This window comes from Strix uralensis, chromosome 16 (assembly GCF_047716275.1).
Source record: "Strix uralensis isolate ZFMK-TIS-50842 chromosome 16, bStrUra1, whole genome shotgun sequence".
In the NCBI taxonomy this organism is placed as follows: Eukaryota; Metazoa; Chordata; class Aves; order Strigiformes; family Strigidae; genus Strix; species Strix uralensis.
Genome location: NC_133987.1, coordinates 6,061,826 through 6,081,586, shown reverse-complemented (window position 1 = coordinate 6,081,586; position 19,761 = coordinate 6,061,826). Strand labels below are relative to the sequence as shown.

At 44.2% G+C, this 19,761-nt stretch overlaps 1 protein-coding gene across 1 annotated transcript in view; it reads right to left on the bottom strand.

The window, feature by feature from the left end:
• CACNA1H (calcium voltage-gated channel subunit alpha1 H) overlaps positions 1-19,761 on the bottom strand; it is a 128,214-nt gene that overhangs the window by 90,848 nt on the left and 17,605 nt on the right. Inside the window, exons 5-6 of the mRNA XM_074886017.1 lie at positions 14,329-14,644; positions 1,486-1,578 (exon numbers count right to left, since the gene is read on the bottom strand). Coding sequence (XP_074742118.1) covers positions 1,486-1,578; positions 14,329-14,644 — 409 coding nt within the window. The remainder of the gene's footprint in view (positions 1-1,485; positions 1,579-14,328; positions 14,645-19,761) is intronic.

Below are 19,761 nucleotides of genomic sequence, written 5' to 3'. Positions count from 1 at the left end.
CAGTCAGGGTCCATGCATCTGTGACCTTGTACTCTTGTATCTCTCTGACACAGAGAAATGCATCTCCATCAAATTCAGTGCTCACAGAAGGGCCTGATTTATTGTCTGGTTGAGTTGAAGTGTTCTTGGGTGATACCAAGGTTTTAAAAATGAAGTCCCAAGGACAAGAAATGTGAAGTGACCTAAGGCTACATCCTTCTCTCAGCTGTTGAGCCCACAAACTGTTTTTTCATCACTTGGGTTCATAAATCAGTCAAAGGAAAATGTCAAATATTCCCACCAGAGAATCAGTGCCCTTAGGCGTGAAAGGGACTGACGTCAAGAAAGTGCCACTGTCTACATGGCCAAACCTCTGCACTGTGCTCAGTAGGAAACGTATGGATTTAATCTGGACCATTGTCTGGTGAATCCTCAGGGGAAGCCGTTGGGAGATGGTTTGCAGTGCTATTCTCCAGTTTGTAATATCAGCCCGGATACTGTTTGAGAAGCAGCAAGGGTGCCATTCCCAGCTCCAAGTGACTTGGAGATTAGTCACCTTCTGGCTTTTCTGCAAGGATCCATATGTAGAGAAGGGCTCAAAAGAGTGGAGCGTAAATCTCTACTATGCATGGCCCATTGCTAGAGGCTCAGAATTCACTGGCTTCAAAATGCTATCCATTACTGGGAAACTCTCACACTGCTCTGATCCATGTCTTTCCCACTGTTGGTGGGAGCTGTGGTGGTTTGACTTCCCAAGGCCTTCAAAACCACATTGACGAGGATGGGGTTATATATAAAGAATAACCAACCACAAAAGCGCTTCGAAGTGCCTCCATCCCACATCCTGCCTGACATCTACATGGTACTTTTTTCCTCTGCTCTCCTCCTGACTTAAATGCTTAACTTTTCCACAGATGTAGACCCCTGAAGAAGACTGCACTCACTGTAAAAACAGAACCTTGTTAACATGGAACGGCAGCTTCTGAAGGCAACCTCCAGCGCCTCCACTGCGTAATATTTTGTTTTTAGGAACAGCAGCACCATAACAAAGGCGCACTGCTATTATTACTGTTATTTAAAGGGCTCAGATGAAGTTCAACAGTTTGAGTGCCCTTCATTGAAATGAGGTGTCCTCTGGCATATTGAGGAACCTAAAGGAAGAAAAGCTACAGCCTCTCTGCTTTTTGTTCTCATTAGCAGTTGTTTGGCCAAGGAATAGCAGTTAGGACGCATCAAGGTGACAAGACCAAGACTGGGATAGTAAGAGGGAGGGAAGACCATATGGCTTGACAAGCTGTGACTATGCATCACGTGTGACACTAAAAAGGACTGTTGTAGCCAATAATCTGTCCCCACGGCACTAATCACAACCTGCATGATTATGCTTTATGGAGGGAGGAAGGTCTCCTACTCTGAATCCTAGCTGGCTCTTCTCTCTGAAAAGCCCAGGGAACAACTTTACCCCACAAGGACAAGGAATGGGAGCATCTCATAGTTCATACTTACTATTATAAGCAATATAAAATATATAAAATTGTAAAAAGAATGTGCATCCATCACATAATACATGATGTCAACCCATCCTTCCAGGGTTATAACCTACAGGAAGACAGAGAAAGAAAGTGTAAGAACAAAAGTCAACCAAAAAGTTAGTAAACATCAATCTTCTGACAGCGCCTGGTACTCATCACCCCACAGCATCTCTCAGGATCCATCCAGACCTGCTGCACTTCTCTTCCCAGTTGGCTTATGATAGCAGCAATGTGTGACCAAAGGACTGGCCTGAGGTTTCTACAGGGATCTGGTACGATTAAAATGATAAAACATTACAATAAAACATCTGAAACACTGGTTCTGAGCCAGTGCAAAGAAATTCCAAGACAGGATTATAAACAAACCAAAAGCCTCTCTGTGCAGAGATCTGGGCTTTTACTTTAGCCTCCTGGTTTTGTAATGCTACCGATAAAACTCCTAAGTTTTTAAGTCAATTTTGTTTCTGTAAAATGGATTTCTTTGTGATTCCTACTGGCTCACCGTTACAACTGCATCACCAACATCATAGTGGGAAAGCATCTGAATGGAAGGGAGTTACTTTAATTAAACGTAGAACCGATTTCATCTACGTTTTCTCAGTCTTCCTTCCACTAAAAAAGCAGCTGAGGATTTAATTAACACCACACAGGCTGTGTGCAGAGCAAAGCAAATCCTGCCATGTAATTTACACTTTTTATTTAGATAAAACATACCAAAGTTCTAGCGTTATCTTGCTACTAGTCCTAGAGCTGAAATTCCAGCACTATTTCCATCAAAATCAAAGCTCCTGTCTGAATTTACTTGCACTGACGTACCCTATTCACTACACCTAACGTGAGCCTTGGTGGTCCTGGTGTAAACCCAGAATTGCTGCCTGCCTCCAATTTGAGTGGCATCATTCCTGATTTAAACCATGTTTGCAGTGAAGGAACTGTGAATTAGCTTGCTGTGAACAAGAAAAGCATCAAGCCTCACTGGTGTGGAGGACTTTCTGTATGGTATGTACGGAAAAGCTGATCCATAAAGCACTTGTTATTGAGGCAGTGAATAAACCAACGTTCTTGTCACACATGGAGCATCAGGGCAAAACACTTGCAGGGAGGTCAGACATAAATCGTTGCCACTTTTCTCCTGTTTTTTTCACTCAAGGAGCTGGAAGAAGCTCCTAGATATGAATCTTTGGTGGATGACCACATCTGCAAGGGGAGATGCAAGGAGAGCACAACTGTCAGTACTCACTGTTACCCTGAGACTGTCAGAGCACCTTGTATCAGCTCATAGGTGCTGGAAGAGAAACACTACCTCCTCCTGATTCCTCTCACCCTAAAGTCAAATGTGGTGATGTCTTACCAGCAAGTTTTCAAACCCACTTCCCGTGTTGAAGCACGTGTAACTTAACACCATGCAGCTGAGTGAGAAGCAGCCAGCGAATACAAAACCTATAAACATGATCCGCGAAGGAGCAGGTAAAAATTGTCTCTACAGCTGTTTTACTCTGCCAGCAGTGCTACTTTGAGCAAATCAGGTCTAATGGCACGCTGGCTGGATGCACACAAACTGTACCCACCTCTCCTGTTCCTCATGACATGCACTAGATATTCTTTCATATCACATCCTCACTGCTGGTTAGTGATGTACAGCTATCAGACAGCAGTGCTATGCTTTCAGTGGCATGGGTTTAACGAAACCGAAAAAAAAGAATGCTGTTGGCCAACATGAACTCCAGAGATCAATCTGTGGTAGGAAGTTTTCAGCAACAGAAACAGTTTTTTTGTGTGGGTCTAAGTGCTGTTATTCACCCTGGAGTCTGAGAAGGGGTTAAGCTACTGTCTGGGCAGACACAGGCAGTAATTAGTCTGTTCAGCTGTACAAGCAATCAAACTCAAACTGCCCTTTTCTGCCTTTCGTTTAACATGGTTGAAACATTTACAGAGAGCAAAGTTCTTGTCAGTGGCACCCCTTGCCTGTGTGGGCTGTGCACAGTAGCCAGTCCTCTCTTGCACTCCATGCCCACGTAGGTTCATGGTGAAACTGGAGGGATCAAGTTCGGAGGCAACACAAGACTAAATCAAATCACTGCCAGCTACCTAAGAAACAGTCTCCTTTGTGCTGTTCAAAGTCCTCTCCCTTCCTTCCCCTCTATTTGGGTGGGCATTTCAGAGTCAGGCTGCCACAGCTCCATCCATTTACACTTGGAGAATGAAAAATGAGCCCAGCGACTTCAAACTTATTGGATACACCTCTACACCGAATATGCATTTGGCTGGCAATCCTCAAATCAGATGTATTAAAACGATTAAACACAGAGCCCTCTCTACAAAAGGAGTTACCTGAGGGCTGCTGTTGGGCTTCTGCAGGTGCTGCCAGCTCCCCACCTGGGAAACAGCTGCTGAGACAAGAGTGAGGGCCAACCAACAGTTATAGAGGTATTTTTCTTGCATGCTAGACAGTATTTTCAGCAAGAATCAATCAACACACCACATTTCTCCTCCGGAGGGCTGAAAATGCTCATCCAGCTCTCAGAATATTTAAGATGTAATTAGGATTTGCATTATTTACTACTCACTTGTAAACCAAAGGGATACAGGAGGGATAAATAGACTGTTGGGCTTTTGTTCTCCTGTTTGACATCTTTGTGGATTCATTCTTGGGCTCATCACCCAGTATAAATGCAGCAGTACCTAGGAGCAGGATTCCTGAGCTGACAAGCATTAGGGAGTACTAGCAATCCTCTAGGAGAGCTCACAAACATCTGTCTACTTTTTTTAATCAAATAGCTCTGGAGAAATGCAGGACAACACACGTGCATAGCCACCTGTCTGGACTGAAACAGTGTCTGTGATTTTTACAGTCTGATTCTTGCCATGCTGTGGACTTCCTTTGTGCTGTCCTCTAAAGTGTTCCAAATGACTATACGAGTACATTTTGACCTACAAGATCTCTCTGCATATCCCCAGCAAGGCCTTGGTGTAAATGGGAACCAGACCATTCGGATTTGCCAACAGCTGGTCTATACACCACGAACAAAACCCTTTAACTATTTGTGGAACCAAGTCAAAGGCATCTGCACTGGTGCAAGGTTCACTGCTGCAGTGCACAGTTTGATCCTACACACACACTCGCAGATCAGATGAACTCAGAGGGAAAGCTAGCAACTCTTGATACTCTCCCAAGAACAGATGTATTATTTCAGTGTTGCTTTGCCTACTGTTCCTCCCTTGGGGCACCCTGAATGCAATATCACCTACTTCACTAAGCAGAAATGACTTCCTCCTCTCTTCAGTTTCCAATCTGATTAATCTAGTTGACTGCAGCTCCAGCATTTGGCCCTCCAAGCCCCTTATAGATGTCTTCCAAGGACCTGGAGCACCTTTCTTGTGCTTTCCAATCTCAGAAATCCATTCTCAGTAATTAAATTCTGTTCAAGCCATGGTTGTTCACAGACAGACATATTAAACAGTGTCTCCAAATGTACCAGTTCAAAGCTTCCAATAAATGCAACATACAATTATTTATCAACAGAGATAAGACAGCAAGAAACATGTTTCCTAATTCTGCTCTGATGAAAAAGTTGTGCAAAATACACGGCACACTAAAATTGGCAGCTGCAGGGAAACAGCTGAAAGATTCAATTAAGATGATTGGCAAGGTTGCTCTGGAGGGTGCTGCCAACTGTAATCACAGGCTGCAGACCCAGTGGGAAAGGAGATGCTGCCCCCTTAGCACAGGGAAATGATTTTTGCCTTCGAAGGACTGGGACCCCAGGCAGAGAACAGAGCTGTCCTCTAACCCACCAGCGATCCTGGATGATGCTCCGTCCGATTCTCCTTGCCTGTTCATTCAGTCCTTTACCTCTTACACAGCATGGGCAGGGATGGGATAAACCATTTGTCTCCCATTAATACCTATGAGGCTGAGTACTAAAGCCCTGAGTTTTGTGTCTGATCCCCTCCCATCACTGCAAGAATTTAACAGAAAGCTCACTCAGGTGAATGTAAATGCAGATTTTGACTTCATTGATCTTTGGCTTGGACACTATTCATGCAGTCCCAGTCAGGCACTCCCTGATCACCACATTAATATGAGCAGGGTGAGAGTGGACAATCAGATTTGGGTTTTTTTGTGTTCTCTGTTCTTTGATTCTGATCCTCCTGGTTTGCTCATGCCACAATAATTTCATCAGTTGTAACAAAGATGCTCATCTGATTTATAGTAGCATAACTGGGGACAGAATCAGGTCTTCTAGTCAAGCTAATCAGAATCAATCTAAAACTTCAGAGTGAAAAATCACAAGGGAGATGTAGATTAAAGACACTGGCAATTAACTCAGACCTCCTCATTGTTCCCAAGGAGACAAGAGGTTTACATTGTTTTTCTGGGGTCACTTAAAAAGGTCTCTCAGAACAATTTCTTTTATTATGTCAAGAAGTTCTCATCATGAAAATCCTTGTCTTTGAGCTCTGCCCAAATTTTTGCAAGTTCTTGGCTATAATACATTCAAGAGCAGGTTATATTTTTGCTTTAGTATCAGTTAAGAAAGAAAAAAGAAACATCCACGGGAAAAAAACCTAACACCCAAACTCGAACCCAAACTACTTTAATTACTTAAGTCAAACACTGAATTACTTTCTGTATATTAGAAAGCACTAATGGCTAGTGCCAGATGGACTGCTGCACATAGAAATCAACCTTGAGGTGCCACTAATCAATCGAGGAAAGTTTGGAAAATTACTGTGTGAAATGAAGCTGAAAAGATTATAAGAACAGAATGCACAGCATACAAAACTCCAGCCTAGCCCCGAGGCCTGATCTTTCTCATGGTAAGATTTCACTTCTGTGATTACTTGAACAAACTTCTTTTGCAGAGGCAGTCTCCCTAAGCATGGGAATCAAAATCAGCATCTCACACTTTGCTCAAAATCCCTATAAAGCATCGCTCTGGCAAACAGAAATTTCCATGGTTGCTGATTTCAGAATCAGAGGTGCTTGTTCAACTCAGAGCCTGGCCAAAGCAGGAGATGATATATCGAGAAACCCAAGTGTTTCCAAACCATTTGAAGTGTTCATCTTAATTGACATTTATACTGTCTCAGACTCTTCTTTGGCCTAAGTTGGGTCCTTTGGGGACAAGATGGGCATTATCTGCATCAAAATCAGTTATGCTGAACCAAACAGCAACTCTGAGAACTGCCATGATTATTTGATTTTATTTACTTTTTATCTCATCATTTCCCTGGCTCTGCTGCAAGGCTTTTTTATTTTTATAAACCTCATCAAGACGAGATCCAAGGATATAAATTGAGAGCACTATTAGTTACTATGATGGTCTCAGTAAGTTTTATAAGGCCTTCAGTATTCATTTCTGAAAGCCTCTTATCTGTATTCTGCCCTCTTGGACATATACATTTGGCTAGCAAGCACTGACCAGTGAATAATGGAGTATTCCTTTTCCACATGCAGAGTGCTGGGCAGCTAATCAAATCACTATTTTTGAAGTCAACTCCACAATTTTAATTATTTCCTCATGACACATGTTGTTAAGTAACCTCCATGGTCAGAAAAACAGGTTTTATTACATTGAGTAATGTCCTTTGATGCTTCTCCTTTCACTTTGAGGGCCTGCTCACTTTCCAAAGCAACTTTAGCCATTTCTTTATAAATTGAGAGTCATGCAAAGCATGCAGCTGCTCTGAAAAGTGGCCCTGCAAAAGGAAACTGTGCAACCTCGCATGTCTTGGATTTGTGACCTCTCAAATTTGTTCCACATAAACGTGATCTCTGGTCAGCATCACCAGTTCACAGTGAATGTTGAAAAGCAGAGTGCAGCCAGGGTGCAATAAAGTTGGACACATCACTGGGACTGTTATTGGTGGCCCAAAACCTCATGAAAGTGAACCTACAGGCTTAAAAATGGCATAAAAACTCAACAACTTTTGCTACAAAAGAAAGTTTAGTTGCTCTTTCAATTTCACGCTAAATAATGCAAGATCCTCATCCAACAGCAAAAACATCACTGATTTCAGATGACTGCTGCTTGCCACAAATCACATCCCAGTCCATATTCATGAGGTTTGATTTACTTGATAATTATCCTGTCTTCATTGTTTGTGTAAAGTACCTTATGCACAGGGAACGTATTTAACTGTTTAGCTTCAGTAGTAATGAGTCCATTATCCTAGAGAGCGCCATAAATCAGAGTTTTATAGCAGAGCAAAGCTGAAAGATGAAGAGTCTGCAATGAGGAGAGGGGAACCGAAGCCAGACTGAGATCCTTGCTTACAGATGAGTGTACCATATAGTAATTACATGAATGACAGCGCTTCTCCAGACACCACTGTCTGGAACATAACAGCAGTTTGGGGTAATGGCCCAAATGCAAAAAGCAAGGATTTTTGTTATTTGTACTGTTACACCTTATAATCATATATTATATAACATAATTATATTAGAGACTATCAGGGACAAAGGGTGCACACCTTCAAGCGCAACTAGTGCAGGACTAAGACACAAAACACATTGAGGTGTCCAAGTGTCCAAGTTTTACCCATTCACACTAATCAGAGTGTGGGGACATGTCTTGGTTCTCCTGGATGGATCTGCCAACTCAACACAGTCTGGAGACAGTTGTGTGAGGACATCAGGGTAAAGAAGCTGAACCTTTGGCTTAGCATACAAGTCTCCCCTAGGCAATGTACAACTCAGTGCAAGGTGCAGTAGCAGCAACTGATCATGGAGCAGGTTTGGGACAATCAAACCAAATTAAGATTTCCCTGTAAGAACCGATGTACCTCAAGACCAGTAGCTTTTTCAACACCTAACTGGACTCCAGATTAGGCCAAGGCTTGCTGCAGGCACCCCTCTTTCTACTCTGAATACAAGAATCTATGATCGAGGTAGGAGGAAACCCTTCCAAAACTACAGAGATTGCAGTAGGTTTCTGCGCCATGCTGGGTCCCTCCAGTACCTCCCATAAGTTAGCAGGCCCAGACCTGGAATCAGGATGGCCTCTCTGATTTGTACTATATGGGACAATTCCTTCTAACCTTCAAAATGAAGGAGATTTTTCAAAAGCAACTAATCCTCTTGGAAGCACACTCTCAGATGCTTTAAAGGGGCTGGATATTTTTAGATTGGGTATTCAGCAAGAAAGCTCTTCAAATGCAGAAAATTATGTTTATTTGGCTGACCAAATTAAAAAAAAGCAACACCAACAAAACTCAAACCCCATCATTTAGAGTGAAATATTTTTGGTGATCCAAAACAGATTCAAGCATCATCTTGAAGCAGTGGAATTGAAAAGCTCAGAACTCTTCTTGCCAAATTCAGCACAGATAAGCATTACTGACACACATCTCCAGTTTAAGGAATGAACCATTTGACAAAAAAAAATGTCCTCGCCAGAAAATTATCTACTCAATGAACTCTGAAAACATGGGCACCCAGTGTGACAGCTGCTTCTGAAAAACATGGCCCACAAAACTACATGTTGCACACATATATACAGTTGCGGTTGGAAGCCTCAGACTCTTTCACTTCCTTCTGCTTCAGTGTGCCTTTTGGATGTTCCCCAAAATATTTAAGACTACTGGAAGTGGAAGAACAGAGGCTGCAGCAGACAGGCAGGAAAGCATATTAGTAGCATCTTGTGTACAATACCCTTGAGACACCGGGGTAACCATTCCTGAGTTGTCATTTTGTAAGGAACTTGGTTGAGGTACCCTAAAGGTCCCAGCAGCAAAGCAAGAGAAACACAGGCCCTCAAAAGGTCCCTATTAATATCTGTGTGAGTCACAGCCCAGCTAAGAGGAAGGTGTGTGAGTAGGAACCAAGAGGACTGACCCTGCCAGTTCTGTCCTACCTGTAGATTCCAGAGCAGAGGTTTGTGCTTATTCTAAGGGAAAGCAACGTTAGGGCTTGAAGGTCTTGCCTCCTCAAATGAGATGTTTTCTTGACTGAGTGACAGTATAGATGAGGAGGGACTCCAAGCTCATTCTTGTGTTTGGCCATAGCCAAAGCGCATCAAAGCGCATATAATTCTTCCTTTAATTCAAACAGAAGATACAGTTCCCATTACAGATTTAGCTGAAAGATTTCCAGGCAAGGGAGAAATCCTCAGGGAAGGATTCCAATCATGATGAACAGAGGCTGAAACAATGTGAAGTGGGCAAGACTGTGGAACAGGTCAGGGCACCAAGCAATAGTGAAGAGACAAATGAACCTTCCTCTTTCCAAACCTGAAATCTCCCCCCAGCTCTGTACCTTCTCAGCTGACCCATCTACAGGCACAACAAGCAGGGGTGGAGATCCTGGCAGAAGCAGAGTCAGCAACACGGAGACAAAAACAAGCTCCTCATCAACACACAACGCAGGGTCAAAATGAATAAATCCTTGATTGGATTGAGATAGCTTACACAAGCTCCCAGGGGCTTTTCTGACAAGCTAGAGCACAGAAGAGGTAACTTCACATCGAAACAAAAGGGCTTTTTCAGCAGGTGGCCTGCAGCATACGGCTGTCACTGCCAAGCTGTCACACCTGCTCAGGCAGCCTGCCATCATGTTAGGAGTAAAGCATCCACAGAAGGACAAATGAAGGAAGAAGTGGGTGGCATCAATTCCTCTACTTTCCCACCCCAAACTTGTTCTCTCTCCTGAGCTGGTCACCCACACCTTTGTGGCTGTAACAGCTTCGGTGAGACCAGGTGCAAAGAGAAGATCTCCATCTAAGTACACTATCAAGATAACACCTTGAACTCTTGCTGCTGCTGACAGTTCCTTTAATGCTGCTCCGTTTCCAGACATCTTTCTTCAGGAAGGTGATTCAGCTTTTCCTTTCTTGGGCATTCTTATGTCACACGCCTGCTGGGTTGCCTTCAGCTCTCACGAACACAACCAGGCTTTTTTTTTTTTCCTGACAGCAGGAAGGGGGCTACTGAATGCAAAACAGTCTTCTCAGAATTCCCTCACTAGGGTCTTCTGATGATGGGCCAGAGATGTGTTACTTGTATGACTTGATGAACTTGTTAACTAAGATTTCTTAAGCAAAACCTCATAGAAGCAATACGCACTCAGAGCAACATAAGCCAGAAACGGAATCATGAATCAGAGAGCTGCATCCAAGGACTAATTTCAAGAGGGTCTTTAATTAAAGGAAATCCCTTAGAAAAACATAACTAATTCTGAAATACACATGAAAAACAGGCCATAGAAAAGGTTACTCAGCCAGCACCAGTGGTGTCACAGCCCCTCTAAATTGCCAGGCAAATCTTATCTCTTGTATTGGATGGACATTTCCTGAAATTTCCATGATTCCTCATTTCCTGAAACATCCATAAAATTTTTCCCCATACATTTGCTCTCAAAGTTCAGTTCTTCCAACTATATCCTGGGAGGAGGCACAGAGGAACAGCTTGTTCCCTGGATCTCATTTTGGTTCCGCCTAGCTGATGGTTATTGCTCCTTCAACTCTGCCTCACTAGTTTTGCCAAAAGCATTGCCTCCTGATGTAAAGTGCTATTATAGGTCTTACTTATCTGCAAGTCAGACATGAAATCATCCAAGCAATGGTTCTGTGGCTTGCAAAGTAACCTAAATCATCTCTTCCTCCCTGACTGTGTATCTTACCAGCCATCCAACCTCCTTTTGTTTTAACAGGGTTTCTGCATTCAGGCCTGGCCACACCGAGACTGATAGTTAGGAAGGTGGCAGTGTTTTGGTTGCTCCACTGAGGCTGTCAGTAATTCAAATTCAATTGGACTTTGGTTAGGTGGGTAATTCATCATTTGTAGTGTGACAACAATACCTGTAATTACTGCTCTTATTGTTGCGGCTGAAATTCATGTGCAATAAAGGGATCTTAATATCATGCCAAGCCTCACAGTTAATTTAGGTTCCATCTCCTTTCATTTATTCTGTAATAAGCTAATTAGTTCCCATAATTTGCCATTGAACTTGCCTTTGTAACAAATATATACATGAATTAGCCTATTACACAACAAATGAGGGGAATCAAAACATGAATCATTTGCAGGATTACATAAGGAATTATTATCCTCTTGAACACCCGTAGATGCAGCCACCATTTTTATTACTTTAAAATTTTATTTGCACTAGGTTGGTTCTCCTGTCCGATGCCTCTGACTTACTCTTCTAGTTGGAAGGTCAACAATGCATTTTACAGACATGACTTTGCTGCCACATCCCATGTTCAGGATCACTACCATGAAGTTAAACGTCTTTCAGCTTGGCTGCTTAAATCAAATTCTGGCAGCTGAAAGAGCTTGGCCATACTGCTGGCCTCCTGCCTTGGCACACAATTCACAAGGACATTTTGGAGTAGAGATCTTCAGATTTCCCTGTTGAAGTCTGCTTTTGGTTTTGTTTCTTTGCAGCCTTCACAGTATCAAACTGTGCCCTTGGAAACTCTTGGGCATGACTTGCAGTCACTGAACTCGGAAGCTTCCTTCCAAATCTCACCTGTGGGGCTCATTTCACCAACCTCTCTTCTGACAGCTCTTCAACCATGCTAGATTTCCAACTCATTTGGGATAAATCGTGAGGGATGCATTATCTGGCTTTGTCCTAAGATTGCCATTATGCAAACTGGAGGCTTGCCAGACCTTGAGGTTCAGTCCACCATCATAATTCTTGTGGAGTACTACATATTAGTTATTCCCCAGAAGGGATAAGGACAATTGGACCAGTCTCATCCAGAACACAGCAGAGTGCTCTCTGCCCAGTAATTCAATACCAATTCACAGGGAAGCTCTTGAGCTACTAAAACCATCAGTTCTACTTTCTGCACTACTTACTTTGAGGCCTCATCTAACTGCTGACCTGGTGCTACCCAGCTTCAACTATTAAACGTAACGAGAGCACAACTCAATAGCTTTATTTGTTAAATGTTCTCTGCTTACAGCAATTGTTTTGATTTAGCATCTACCCTCTTGCAGTAATGATTTACTCTTTCCATATCAAAGTTAAGCAAGCACCTTACTCCCAACAGCTGCTTCTTTACCTAGAGTTATATGGTTTTCAGCTTCTAAAAGTGATCCTTACTTCTAAAAGAAATAAAGATGTAAGAAGAGTTTTTGCCTGGAAATACTCTTTAGCATTTGGATGGTCTAAGCAGCACTAAAACCAATCATAAACCTCCTGGCAGCTGCCGAAATGATCTATGGAAACAATATCCAACTTTGCCAGACACTCTGTTCTGCCCAAAGGAATCAGTTGAAACCTCTGCTGTGGCTAGTGTGTTCTTCCTGGCTTAAACTGTACATTCAGGCCGAGGAAATGAAATACCAACATGAAATGAAAACTTACAGCCTGCAAAAAGGCTCTGGAAGTAAAAAGGAAGCAGGACCCTCAAGAAGCACTTGCTCATTTTCACTGCACTAGCACAGGCACTCCGCAACACGTTGCTCTCTGCCCTTTCTCTGGCAAGAACATTGCTGCCCCGTGGTGGGAGCCAGACGGGACCTCCTGGGCACATCCATCAAGCTCTGTCAAAGAGCTATGCAAGAGCAGAAAAAGGAGAGTGCAAGTGCAGCTGGAGACCTGTCTACTATTCTTGCTTTCACTTCCCTCCTTCCTTGATGCAACATTTGCTACCAGTCAGGAATATTCAAAATTACTATGGCAGCTCCTCTCTTGACATACTAATTCCAGGAAAGAACCAAAGCATTTTAAAAAACATAGCCTAGTAGAGACTTGGAATCTGTCTGAACCCTTCTGGATTTGGTTTTAAGCCTCTGACACCAGCAGCAGTGTGATTCAAGGTGTGCTACTGTGAGCATGAGAGCAGGCAAGATGCTCGGAGCAATCAATTGCCCCTTTACAACTCCCAGATGAAAACTGGAAGTTATTAAGTTCATATTATAACATGAAACTAGAAGAAAATTCACAAATGAAATTTAGAGCTCTAAATGAGTAATTATTCATCATTAACAAAACTAAAAGGGAGAATTTTTTCTTTAAGGAATAGACTTCACCTACACTTCAGGAGGACTAAATAAAACAGGGCATCTAGCCAAAAGCATAAAGAAATTGTATTAAAAACAGAGAGTGAAAATTAAAAATGGAAAACAGTACATGGATCATTTAAAATGGGCTAGCCCAAAGAGACCATAGCCTCTGAACTGTGTAGATGAGCTATCCAATGTTCCAGAGCTACAAATGCTTTGAAAATGCTTCAGTTGGAGTGTTTTTATCACCTGTAAAGGCTCCCCCAGTCTGAGCTAGAAGCACTTTGGTCTCTAGTGAAGAGCTGTATAGGTGTGGATCAAGAGAGACTCAAATTCCACGTGAACAGTATCTCTTCACAGGTATTCTAGCCAGAACAGATTTCCTCCCTCCAGCATACCATGCTAACAGGTATAACCCTGCAATTTTAGAATCAAGCCCAAAACATGACATTGAGCTAGTTCCTATATTTTAGAATGATAATAAGTCTTGCTTAAGGACTTTGACCACACTCTCCATTTCCTGATACTACAGCAATAAAGACAGACCCTAACTCTCAGAAATCCCTGGGATTTATCCAGGACTGATTTGCAGTGCTAGGACTTGCCATACTTTTGTATGTTTCAAGAAGTATTTTCCCTTTCTTCTACAGTGCACTGAAAAAATGGCTATTCTCCCCAAATACTCTCTTGCCACATTTGTGCAGGTTATTGTCTGATTCATTTACTCGATATGTCTTTATTTGCAGTTTCACACAGGTGCAAGCAGATTCCTTTCTCCTCTGATGCATCTATCAAAATCTTTCCAAGCAAAAGATGACAAACCAAAAAGAAACAAAAATCTCTGGGAGAATCCTACCTGAAAAATAGCTATCCAGGCATATCCAATATTATCAAAATTGATAGCTCCGTTGTGTGGGTTTACATCCCCTGCCATGCATACGTTGTAATACTGGTTCCAGTTTATGCAGGCATTCCTGCTGCTGAAGTCAGGGTTGTATAAACTTGGGGTGTAGGAGTCCATGCTCAAGGTGCACTCCACCTTGTACTCCTTCCTGTTTGGGATGTTGGAGCATTTCTGCATGCCGTTTTCACGATGCGATGAGCAGATGAACGGGTTCTCCTCCGCTTCGTCGGTCCGGTAGTACGGATGCAGGAAGGTAAGGTTGTATGTCCTGGAGGAGGAAGAAAGAGAAGGGTGAAAACAAATGGTGCATCCCTTGTTTCACCAGCAGCAAAAGGTACTGGTTTCTGTGCCTGGTTTGGGTATGTTATTTCTCATTTGTCCTTCAGCCCCATCAGACTGGGGATGGCAAGCCACAGTTGATATCAGCCCCTACTTTTGTCTACAAAGCTTTTTTCATCCTGTAATGCACCTGTGATCTTCCAGTTAAAGATCACCCTAAGTTTTTCCAAGCAAAGAGGGCAGCTGGAAGTTGAAACAAGAGGGTACAGAGAGAAAAATCCCAGCAGGCCAGGTGCTTCCCAAAAATCTAGGGAACTTTTTGTTTCTATCTAAGGATTTTAAGCTAGCTTTTGAGATGCTCAGAACATGCTTCAAAAAAGCTGATGGCGTAGCAGCTTTCCAATAAATCTGCCCCTCAGCATGTCTCTGTGATGAGTGAGCTGAACTTTAACAAGGAGAGACCCAGCCACAGGCCATCAAATTCCTTCCGTACTTACATAAGAAAAGAAAGAGCCCACATTAATGGGAACTGTATGCTTACTGCATATCTGATTTAATTGGCCTGGATAAAGTTTATGGCTCTGTTACAGCTAAGATAAGCAAGTGCTCTAATTGCAGCATGACAGGGACATGCCTTTTCCCAAGCCGTGCTCTGGGGCAGATCAGAGAGCAGGCAGAGCCTGGGACTTTTCATGCTGTTTGATTAGCATTAGGGAGACCCACTGGCACTCATACTGCTGAAGCACTGCTCAAAATGAGAAGGTGCAAAATCCTAGATCTGACTTTATCTGCTGTGTTCAGAGCTGCAGGGATCTAAGATGCTATATAATCAGTCAGGAGATAAGGGAAAAGGCAACACACAAATTATACAACCAAGCAAGATGTGGGGAGAAGATAAGCAGGTAATTCTTCAAGATAGGACAGCTGTATTTTTATCTGTTTTTGAATGTACCTAACTATTGAATAAATCTGGCTCTAATGACTACCAAACTAGCGTTATTCCATGCAAGTGCTTGAAATTGCTCCCCAAAACCCTTGAGTCGATCAAGAGTCACTCAGCAACTGCATTTTAAGGAGAGAGCAATTGCTGCAGGGCAGGGCTGAGGGGAAATCAACCCTGAACAACTTTCCTGGAGAATTTGGTTCTCCTCCATCAATTAATTACTTGAGATGGGTGTTGAGGGTTCAATCCAGCTTCAGGAATAGGCAAGAGTAGCACATCAGAGGAACTGGGCATTGTTCACTGGTAATTAAATGTATTCACCAGCTACTCCCCTCCCACTGCACAGTGTTCCCACACCTCTAGACAAAACTGTAATATCTTCTTCGCAGTTTCTATGCCTTAGATTCAAGAGACAAGAAAAACTTGAAAAATGTTTTTCTTCCAAGACTGCCTAAAAGCCTTCTCCTTCCCCTCCCACGAATTGGTTTCACTTGGAGGAAATTTCCATATAAAACAAGCTGAAAAAAAGGCTGAGTGCTACGCTAGCACGGTGTTTGCTAGAAGATCAGATACTACAACCAGCAGGGTTTGTCACACAGAGGGGGGTATTGCGGAGGCTTGCAAAGGATTAGAACACACCGAGGTGTAGGGATGCGTCTGGGAGTGCTACAGACTTCAGCAAAGACAGCTGGGGAACTTGAGAGAAGAAACAGAGGGAAGAGGAGAAGGGATGCCTGAGAAGGGGCTTTTCCTAACTCACAAATGGCAGGCAGAGCCCTGTCAGCTCCGTTTTGGCCGTAGCAGGTACACTGAGAGGGGCTCAGTTCAGAGGCAAAGGGCTCCTGCACCCTCAAACGTGGTAGGGACTACACCATACCTGGGACATCTCTGCTTACAGTCACAGGGCCTGCCTCAGCCTGCACACCCAGGGGGGTTCTGGGAGGGCTCTGTACCTCTGTGACACAGGACACAGGCCAGGGCAGAGCCATCCCAGCCTCAGGAAGGACATTTTTCTCTGAAATCTCCATGTTTGAAAGGCGCATGTCTCACTACCCTCCCCCCAAGAATCTCAGTAGCAGGTGCTCAGTAGCTCTGAAGTCTTTCAAATAGGACATTGGGATCGGGGCTTTCTGTACCCTGTGGTGGTGACAGGGGTCTAACACCCCCAGAGCCTGGACTATGCTGTGCACTGCCTGATACGGCACAGGAGCTTGGCCACAGGACTCTGGGGTATGACCAGCTACCCCAGGGCTGGCTTCACCACTCTTAAAACCAGGACTTCATGGGTTACAGGCAAAGAGCTGCTCTAAGAGTCCCTAAGGTGATGGCAGGACAGCTCTCATGTGGTATCTTCTCATCAAAGCACCTGGACCTCCAGCTCAGACTCAACAGATCTCTGCAGTTCTCAAATCCCCAGTGTGACAAGTCATGCAAACTCAAAACTTTTAGGCAGCTCAGTGCCGAAACCTGTTGCTTGCAGCACAGCCAGCCACAGAGGCAAGTCTCAGACAGTAACCTGCAGCCCTGAAAGTACACACGGAACACTCAGCACTGCAATGACCCTGTGCAATCTTGGGAACATCCCTTGCTCTTTCTTGTTTCCCTTAAAACAATGCTGACCAAGGTTCTTTGATCTGGATGTGCCACTCCAGTGACATACTCTTCCAAACTACAACTGATTTTCCAGGAAAACCTGCTCCAGAGTCAGGTGGAGCTGTGAAACTCAGCAAAAACTTACTACCTTCACCGCTCTGGAAGCAACACCCTACCCCACCACCAGCAGCAGGAGTTTCCTGATCACAAACACCTTTTGGCAGCGGGCAGGACAGGAAGGCTCGGCACACGGCAGCTCATGGGCCAGTGTAATTAGGATTCTATCCAGAGCAAAGCTGGACTTGCAGAGAGAGATGGACCATCTGGAGGGATGATTGTGTAATTAGCAGCTATGGATGCACAAGCTCCTTTCCTGGGAGCAGTTCCGTGTTCAGATGCAGACACACGCATGCCGTGCCAAGAACACTGACCATGGAAGAAGTGCTCAGACAGAAGGGCTGATGCATCAGCGTGATGCTCTGCTCTGACCTTACACCCGAGCTCCCTCTACCCATCACAGCACAATATACACAACATTCAGCACCACACACAACTCCGCAGCTGCAGGACTGAAACGTGTTCATTGTCCCAGATTAAGCATCTTTATTTCAACCCCCAGAGCTGATCTCTGATCTCCTGGTAGCCCACCCCAGCTGGGCAGGCTGGACAGGGACACAACTAGCCAGCAAGCAGCATGCCAGCCAGTTCTGCTGGAGCCCATGCACCCAGTTTTGTTGGGATGGGTGCATGGGCCCCAGCAACCAGGCTGAGGACCTACAGAACCAATCCCCCTCCTGTGCAACACTTCTCTATTCACTACACATTGCAACTGAAAAGGCCCTTGATGAGCCACATACACAGATTTGAGAGACTGCACGTTTCCCATGAGTCACCGTTTAGGAAGCCTTGGGCTGAAGAAGAAATAACTGCCTGCAGACACAGCGCCCTGGGCTGTGATCTAATAAGCTGCGTAGAGAAGATCTGGGTACAAACCCTCTGGAGAACCAAAAGAACGACACGCTTTGGTGGCCGTGGGAGGAAATTAAACCCAGGAAAACAAAGCACAGCTTGACTGTGAAGGGTGGATAAAGACTGATTTGGTTCTGCTGCTGCTTAACTGATTTTATCCTCCCTTTTCTCTTGCTCATTTTTGCAATAGCCCTCAAAATCATTTACAAACCAGAAATCCTCCCTATAACAGGCCAAAATTAGTTGCACAGGGGCCACTTTCTGCTCAGCCTTTTTCAAGCCCTTCCCTCTTCTATGTCCGCCCTGGGCACAGACACCATGAGCACCCACCCAGCTGGGAGGGACCTGCACGATGCTCTGCCACCACTGAGTGCAGCGTGGAAGGGACACACCAACCGACAGCAAGCACTGCCAATTTAAGACCTTTTTTCTAGTTCCTCTGCTTGATGACCCTGCTGGCAAAACCAAAAAGGGGAAAGAAGGAAGGAGAGCAAGAATGAGAAACGGTGTCACAGAAAGAGGGAATCCCCAATATCCGCAAAATAAATGAACTAGCTCTGCCAAGGCCATTTACCTCCATGTGCAGGAAAGGTCAACCTGACTTCCTTGTTACTTGCCAACAGGCATAGTCCAAATAACTTATTAATGGTAATGAATCCACTAATCATGAGACCCTTGTGCTCTGGGGAAAAGACATAAGAAACTAAGCCCCATCATGGCTCTTGTTATCACATTAGAAAGGATTAACACCCCTTTCTCGGCCAGCTGCCCAGTGCATATCTTTCTCTGGGCCTGCAACAGCTTTGCAATGTATTTCCCTTTCCTTGTCCCTGGGCATGTTCGTGTGCAGGAAGGACAGCAGTGGGGCAGAAAAGTCCATTCTGCCCCATGTCAAAAGAGGCTGAACAATTATTCTCTGCTCCATCTTCCCCCAGGCTCAGTCCTCCCAGCCCAACCATCTCCCACGCAGGACATCATCCACAACCGCTGGAGTGTGGCTTGTGCCCTGAGCACAATCCTGCTTCAGCTTTCCGAGCAGCAGAGGAGGAAAGGGAAAAGGTGGAAGAAACTCAGCATCAAGCAGGATCTGTTCCCTCCAAGAGGAGGCTGCTCTCTGGAGGAAATTCTGCTGACAACCCAACGTTGCAGCACAGAGAGATGCCAGGAGGAACAATTAAGCAGAACAGAGAAGTACCTTTCAGACAAACTCAGAGCTGTCTGCCTTAGTTGTATGTGCCTTCTTGCAGCTCTACAAAAGCCAAGGAGCCAAAGGCAGTACGATGCCAAGCAGGTACGGAGTTAATTAAGACTGAAGCGCTCACATTATAACTGTCCTGCAGCATTAAATAAATACAAAGCACTTCACAGGTCTCTCCCCTCTCCTACTTCCAACCCACTGAGTTCCTTGAAAGGCTCCATGAGAGGGAAAACACTTCTCTGCATAACAACACAAAGCAAGGAGCAATCCCAGCAGCAACAACACAGTCAAACTGGGGATGACCCAGTTCCTTTATTTACAGTGATAGCAGCTCATGATGGCAGGAGTGAGCCAGAGGGGCCATGTGGTGGGGGAGACACACCTTGGAGATCTTACAGATAAA